The sequence below is a fragment of the Ipomoea triloba genome, chromosome 1 (genome assembly GCF_003576645.1).
Source record: "Ipomoea triloba cultivar NCNSP0323 chromosome 1, ASM357664v1".
Classification (NCBI taxonomy): Eukaryota; Viridiplantae; Streptophyta; class Magnoliopsida; order Solanales; family Convolvulaceae; genus Ipomoea; species Ipomoea triloba.
The window spans coordinates 34134644-34141699 of record NC_044916.1 but is presented as its reverse complement, the minus strand read 5'-3'; the positions used below and the strand labels follow the sequence as shown (position 1 = coordinate 34141699).

Below are 7056 nucleotides of genomic sequence, written 5' to 3'. Positions count from 1 at the left end.
ATAGATCGTAGTTAGTGAATTTCACCTAAGAAGGTTAATAGCCTGTCATGTCAACAACTTGATTAACTGGGTTAGGTTTGTCCAACATTTTTCTTTTTGTTTGGCGAGAACACACAGAAATCATGCCTGCCTCCCCTCTCTCATTCTCTCTATATATATATTGCTTTTCCCATGCCACTGCGGTCTTCTTGAGGATGGAAAAAACCCCATTTTCATGGGTGAGTACTAGGTTATAGAAACTTGGTACTTAGAAAAACGAACAACCGATGATTGCTGTCTGTGGTCTTTCGCTAGCAAGGGTGCTTCAAGCTAAGGTACGCCTTCACTGATATGATGCTGCAAGAACAGGAAATGTTACACAGGCCGTGCGCCGCCTCGACGGCGATGAAACGGCGGCGACTGAAGTGAAGACTGACTTAGCAAGTGCTCACCTCTCGGATATCTGTCATGGCCATGGAGCCTTCATTATATTCGTCACAAAATAGTAACCTCCCTCTGATCTCCCAGTAAAATACTTAGTCGCTAGCTAAGTGCCATTTTGGCTAGTGTATCTGTTTCTCTACCTGCTAATGTAATTTTAATTTGGTGTCTATCTAAACTCTACTGCAAATTCTTGTGCGAATTGCAGTGTTATCTATCAGCCCTCTCTCTTTTCTTTTCTTCTTCTTTGAACGATATGATCTGCAGGGTGTTAATTATCTTGATCCTTCAACATAACAACTCGATCAGTTACGTTTTCACTTCATAGCAATATCTTGTATACATTTATTTTTTAGTAATTTTTTTTAGTACTACTGATTCTGTTACAAAGTAGTATCTGTTCATAACTACTAAAGCGAGTTAATATCGTTTTCGCTGAGACTTGAACCCCTTCCATATGTGGGCCGGTCAATTTAGGATGTATTTGAACCAAAGTACAGCTCAACACTGAAAGCTAAGTTTGATTGTATTTAACGGGAAACAAGAAAAGCCTAAACACACGTGATCGGATTATTTCAAGTAAACAAATCACAATCAGTAATTAATGAGTGAAGCCTAAACTTGAGCGGCTCAATTACTCAAGTAGAATTAGAGTAGTTTAATATTTTATTCAGATAATTTGAAAATGGAATTAAATGTCAAGTATTTCTAATTATGTTATTATATTTATATATTTACAAAATACTCCTAATTCAGCCTATCTAAACTAAGATGGAGGCAAAAAAAATCAAAAGTGGATCAAGTTTATAGAGTCTCAACTCTGAACTCCTAGACTCCATCAAGTCCAATAGCTCTGCTGTACTAATCATCTACCCTGACTCAAGATAATAATGGTTAACCTGCCCTCTGTACATTATGGTTAAAAGTACCAATTGCTATATTTACTAACCACCAACTCCCCTTTTTTATTTTTGTTTTTTTTTTGGGTCCCTTTTTCTCTCCTTATTTACTCAAAAGAATTCCAATATTTTGTCACACAACATAATATAAAGAAACAAAATTACATAAAATTTAAGTTAAATGGAGCCAATAATATCAGGAAAAAAAAAAACAGAGGTCTTTAGTGTTGATCCGACCTATAAAGACCAATGCCCAAAGTTGTATTCGCGATAACCCATCACTAGTCAATCTGTACACTGATTAGCTTTTCAATAAAATATGAATATACACCACACAAGCTTAGCTTACTCATTCAGTAGACACTATTTAGGACAATGAAATACCAAACTCTAAACCACTACTACGTCTTTTTTATGTTTTCCCATTTTCTAAGCACTGAATAAAGCTTGTTGGAGATGTTTTGCATCTGCTAATAAAAGAAAATTTCAGGAGTAGTTCAATATATGTTGAAGTGTCAGTACGGCAGTAGTTCCCATCAATTAAACCTACCCCCTTCCCCACACCACCAAAATCTTGTATTGCATTTATGCAAGAAGCAACTGGGCCCCCACCCTGTCCAAAAGAAAGAATTATAAGATGACTTGTTGATTTATTGTATTTGGTACAACTAGAATTTGAATATCAAAGCACGTGTATTCTTCAACATCTAGAATTAAGAGGATGAGTAATGGATATACTTTGAAAATCATTAGTGAAAATGAGAATAATTCCTGTTATGGGTTCATGCAATAAGGTTTACAGCAAACTACCAAAACAAGTTTACCTAAGACAGTACATGTGAAGAAATTATAATGTCCGCATAAATACAATGCAAGAAACAAAGGAGAAAAGGAAAATTACAATGGAAGGAATTAACATTCTTGCACCTTTTCTTGGACAGTACAGTGGAGTTGCACAGGTGACTGGACACGATAGACTCATCGCTTGCAAATGTTGAAAATCTCGGTCAGTATAGACGCACAACCTTCGGTGGTTTATGTAGTATTATTCACATGCGAGCTTTGTGTCAAAGCTGCTTAAACAGATGGCGAATGCCTGAAAGGCGGACAAAGGATATCGGTAATCCATGGTGAACATATCTTTGCCAACCTTCCCGAACTGCAGGATGATCTTGTCGGGATCAGACTGGGGTGGCTGAGCTGGCGTTGGGGCACCAGCAGGCGGCTGTGTTGCGGCGATCAGCTGGAAATTCTTGACAGAGGCAACGGTTACCCTTCCCCTGAAATTAAGACACCAACACTGCAACTGCTCGTGCCATCTCGGAGGTTTATTCCGAAGTACTAAAGGTCTTTCCTTTGCAGCATCATCATCATCATCATCCCGTGGACCAATTATGTCCGAATACCTTGCACTACTGAACTCGGTTGAATTATCAATTGATTTTGAAAAGGAGATGCTCCTGAATGAATCCTCAAGTGAGCGAGGAAGCAGCTCAGGCTGACCAGGGACAATGCCGCCAGGCTCAAGAGACGAGATCGGGATTGAATACATGACACAATGCATTTTCCGTGGCCCTCTGGTGCCAAGAACATTCAGTTCATATGTGACTTGTGCAATGTTGTAGCTTCCAGTAGGGACTTTGGGGGAAACTTTCTTTGAGTAGAATCTGCGGCTTGTACAACCAGGATCGGATATATGAGTGCTGTTGTATGGTGGCTGAGTGTCATAAATTATGAACTTAGTCCCAAGAAAATTTGACCTGAAACAAATTAAAAAAGGTTATAAGGTCCTATGTGAAAATAAACTATGATTAATACCTTCAAGTAAATTGATACTCCACAACAAAACATCTATTAAATTCAAAACAAATAATTTTCTATCATGTCAAAATAAAATATCAAAAACAAAAACTAAGCATGTCCACAAGATTACTGAGCTTTTCACATGCATAATTTAAAGAATGGGTCGAGTATTAAAGGCATTAGCATCTCCTTTCATCACTAAAATCAGGGCAGAAAGGCTAATACCAATGAGCATTATATCTAAAATTCAGTGGTTCAATAACATTGTATGTTCCTCATTTTCACAATTCTTTTTATGGGCAGAAATATCTCTTAAAGTCTCAAAATTAAGGACAAATCTATCCACCTATGTTATAATTAGAAGATTATTTTATTTATTTTTTTGCATACAGCATCGGGCATCCGGTATCCCCACCCCTATCCCTTCCACAGAATACCTTGATATCTCCCTTCCATAAACTCAACTAGATTCTTATATCAGTACCCAATGAATAATAATGTTCAGAAACTATTGAAGAGAAATATCTATATTCCATCCTACAAAGAAAAGTCAGTGTGCATAGAAATGATACAAATTATCACACAGAAACAGGCCATCATATTTGTTGTCACAAAGGCTCATCATGCAGTAACGTTCCAACTTGATGCCATCCTTTACAACCCAGGCTTTATTACAGAGTACATATCGAGGTGGGATATAAGTTCCAAGGCAAACTGACCTCAGTTTTCCAATGTAAGTGTTACTAGACCGCGATATGTTATCTGCATCCATCGAGATAATATATTCTGTATGAGTAGTCCTCCGGTTCCGCTTAGCAGAGAGAAGAAACTTTCCATTTTCTACCAGCAAGGCTGTGGAAGCAACAAATTAACATCAGTCACTAGGAAACTCGCAGTAATGCAATGAGGAAGCAACAATTTAACATCTCTGAGTATTGAAGAGTTGGAATGGTATCATCTACATAAGAAAGATTATTTCATGTTTGGAGAAAATAAACTACTTGAATATGATTTAGAACATGGAAATAGTAATCATTTACTGTACATGAGCAGATGGTAGATATAGATAGAAGGTGGATCAAAGAAAAAAGCACCAACTTAATAGTTGGTTACTGCCTGCAAATATTTTTTGTAACTGTGTTATTATAAAACCTATATAAGCTCAACTCAGAAAAGAATCAATTCAGATTCGAAGCAAAAAGGACACCATCAGTCAAAATTTATGAAATACATATGTGATATGACGGTGCTAATTGAAGCATGATAGGACCATCTCCAGGCAGAAGGGGTAAAAGACTCTAATGTTGACTAAAAAACCAGATCAATGATATAGGTATATCCTTAACATCTATCAGTAAAGAAGCAGTGCCAAAGACCTTATGGTCAAGTAGCATAAGCGACTCTAGATAAGAGGTTACAAGTTCAATCCCCAACCCCCTTAGATGTATCCAAGAAAACCAGTAAAGATGCAGAAATTGATGTAAGCAATATGCAAAGTTAACCCTAATATCATGATACCATGCAAAGCCTAATTGCTACTGAAATCAATATATCAAAACACAGCCTTACACAAAACACAGCAAACAGAGAACTTTTCATTGTGCAAATTTACCTGGGCTAAGACAGAGGAAAAGGCGGTAAGTTAAATTAGATTTGTCTCTCTTTATGAAACATTGAATGGCTCCATCTCGTTGCCCTGGCTGTAAAGGCAAACAAACATGAAAGTATTAGCACTCTTTTCCAAATGAATGAATAGTGCAGTTGATTTATTTTGATAAACATAATTAACTGAAAATAACTGTATGAAAACACATTACCTGCTTCAGAGAGACTGGGAAAGTCAACTTTCCTGAGAACTCTGGATTATGAACAATTTCCTTGCACATCTCTCTCCATGATCGGCAAACACCAGCACAGGCAACAACATGCTTGCGAGCAGGCCACGCACTCTCACTAGACTCCAACCTTTTAATTACATCTCGAAGTAACTCAGGTGGGAGGCTAGCCCAACAGCTGTTCTGGATGATTACAGGCTGGTCATGCAACTCATGGACAGCCCCATGAGACTTCCCCCTCTGATGGCCAGTCAACCTAAACTCAAAACTTCGCCTTGATAAGCTCCCAATACTATCCTTAATGTCACGAGCTATACTTCTAAATGACATTTACTTTGAATGTGTGATGCTCCCTGGACTTGGTTTATGTATCCGTGTCTTTTGATATGCTTAGTCCATGGACAATAAATATACCTAAGAAGAATATGGGTTTCAGCAAAATCAATTATACATACCTTAGTAACAAAGTAAACAAAGTGATGAAAAGCACAGAGCAAGAAAAGAAGATTCCCAACAAAAAGAAATCTTCAAATGGAGCCTTTAAAGCAGTCTATGAAGCATTCTTTAGTAAGAAACAACTTTCCCGCTTCTAAAACCTTTACCTTGAAACATGTATGGTGCTTCTTTTAAACTAGTTATTTATAGTCAGTTGTCACAACAAATTATAACTAGTTATCAACAAATACTGCCTGACAATTTAGAGAATGGGTGGGTGAAAATAAGACATCAGAAGTTTTCTAGATTTATGTTATCACCAAGAGACAATTGTTAGCTTTAAGGAGATGAAATTTCCAAAGATAACTTAGTGTTCCCATCCCAATAGGGACCAAATAAGCCGACACCAAAATAGAATGACACATTCCAAAATCAATAATAGACGAAGTAATTATCTATTAGCTGCGAAAGGCAAAACCCTAGACTAGAAAAGGAGTACCAATTCTCAAAACTGTCATCCAAACATTGAGCACAAAGGGAAATTTACCATTTCTTTCATTCCTCTCACAAGATTGAACATTATCTAAATTGTTCCTAGTTCCTAAATTTTTACAAACATATTATGCCAAAAGCTTCAGTGCTGAATGATCTCAACAGCCAAAATATTTAACAATCTCAGCAAGAAACCAACGAAATTTAACCAAGTTTATAATAGAACAAAGACAAAGAAAAAGCTAATCCTTTTAAGTAAACCCTCATACACTGAGCGATAGCTAAGTAGTTCAATCAAAATTTCTAAAGAACAACAGAAGGAAAATAAATTTCATTCAGAAATAACAACAATATTGAAAAACCAACACATGAAATCGGCAAATTTATAACTCCAAAAGAAATTTAAACAAACATTTAGCATACGGGGATAGAAAATGGCAGTATAATCGGAAATAAGATCAAGAAAAGAGTGGCTAAAGCTCACCCCAGCACAGAGTCTTCCCCCAGGATGATTATACTTTCTCTCTCTCTCTCTCTCTTAAAGTCGAAGCTTTCTCTCTCTAGGCACTCCCGAAGGAAGTCCACGCTCTCCGTTTGTCCCTGCGACCCCCCGGACTCCAAACTCTTATTAAATCCACTTCACCAGCCTCGCATGGTTTTACTTTTTTTTTTTTCATTGGCTATCCGTTTAATTAATTTCCACTAGGCTTTGGTTGGGTTTACTTTTTTACTTATTAAATCCCTACACATTATAATAAGCTACCTCGTCATTATCCCTCCATTTTACTTTTATATAATATTTGTTTTTGAGGACGTAATATTCATTAAATATACGCCCCCTTTATTAATTACTTTAATCTTAAATGCCACGTAACTAATTAGGTTTGTTTCATGTTGTTTCACAAACGACAAAAAGGAAATAGCAATAGATAAATGACAAACCACAAGAGTTATTCAAATTTGACTTGACGAAGATTCGAAGTATAATGCTATATTTCTCTTGTGATAATAATTTTTGTTATTCTTAATGTTAATGATAAATCTAATTATTTATCAAATATAAAATTGACCAATCAATAATTATCACGTAAAGAAGTAAAACTAAGAAGAAAATATAGCATTACTTAGGGTGTGTTTGGAAACCCAAAAAATGATTTATTTTTTGTGCTTGG

The 7056-nt window shown here is 36.4% G+C and overlaps 1 protein-coding gene across 1 annotated transcript; it reads right to left on the bottom strand.

Annotated features, from left to right (window-relative positions):
• Positions 1-2041: 2041 nt before the first annotated feature.
• Positions 2042-6502, bottom strand: LOC116029645 (tubby-like F-box protein 8). Its single transcript, XM_031271695.1, has 5 exons — positions 6369-6502; positions 4940-5371; positions 4735-4822; positions 3842-3974; positions 2042-3079 (listed from the first exon to the last, which is right to left on the bottom strand). Exons 2-5 carry the CDS (start codon positions 5285-5287, stop codon positions 2365-2367), a joined length of 1284 nt encoding a protein of 427 aa, XP_031127555.1. The 5' UTR covers positions 5288-5371; positions 6369-6502; the 3' UTR covers positions 2042-2364.
• Positions 6503-7056: the final 554 nt, after the last annotated feature.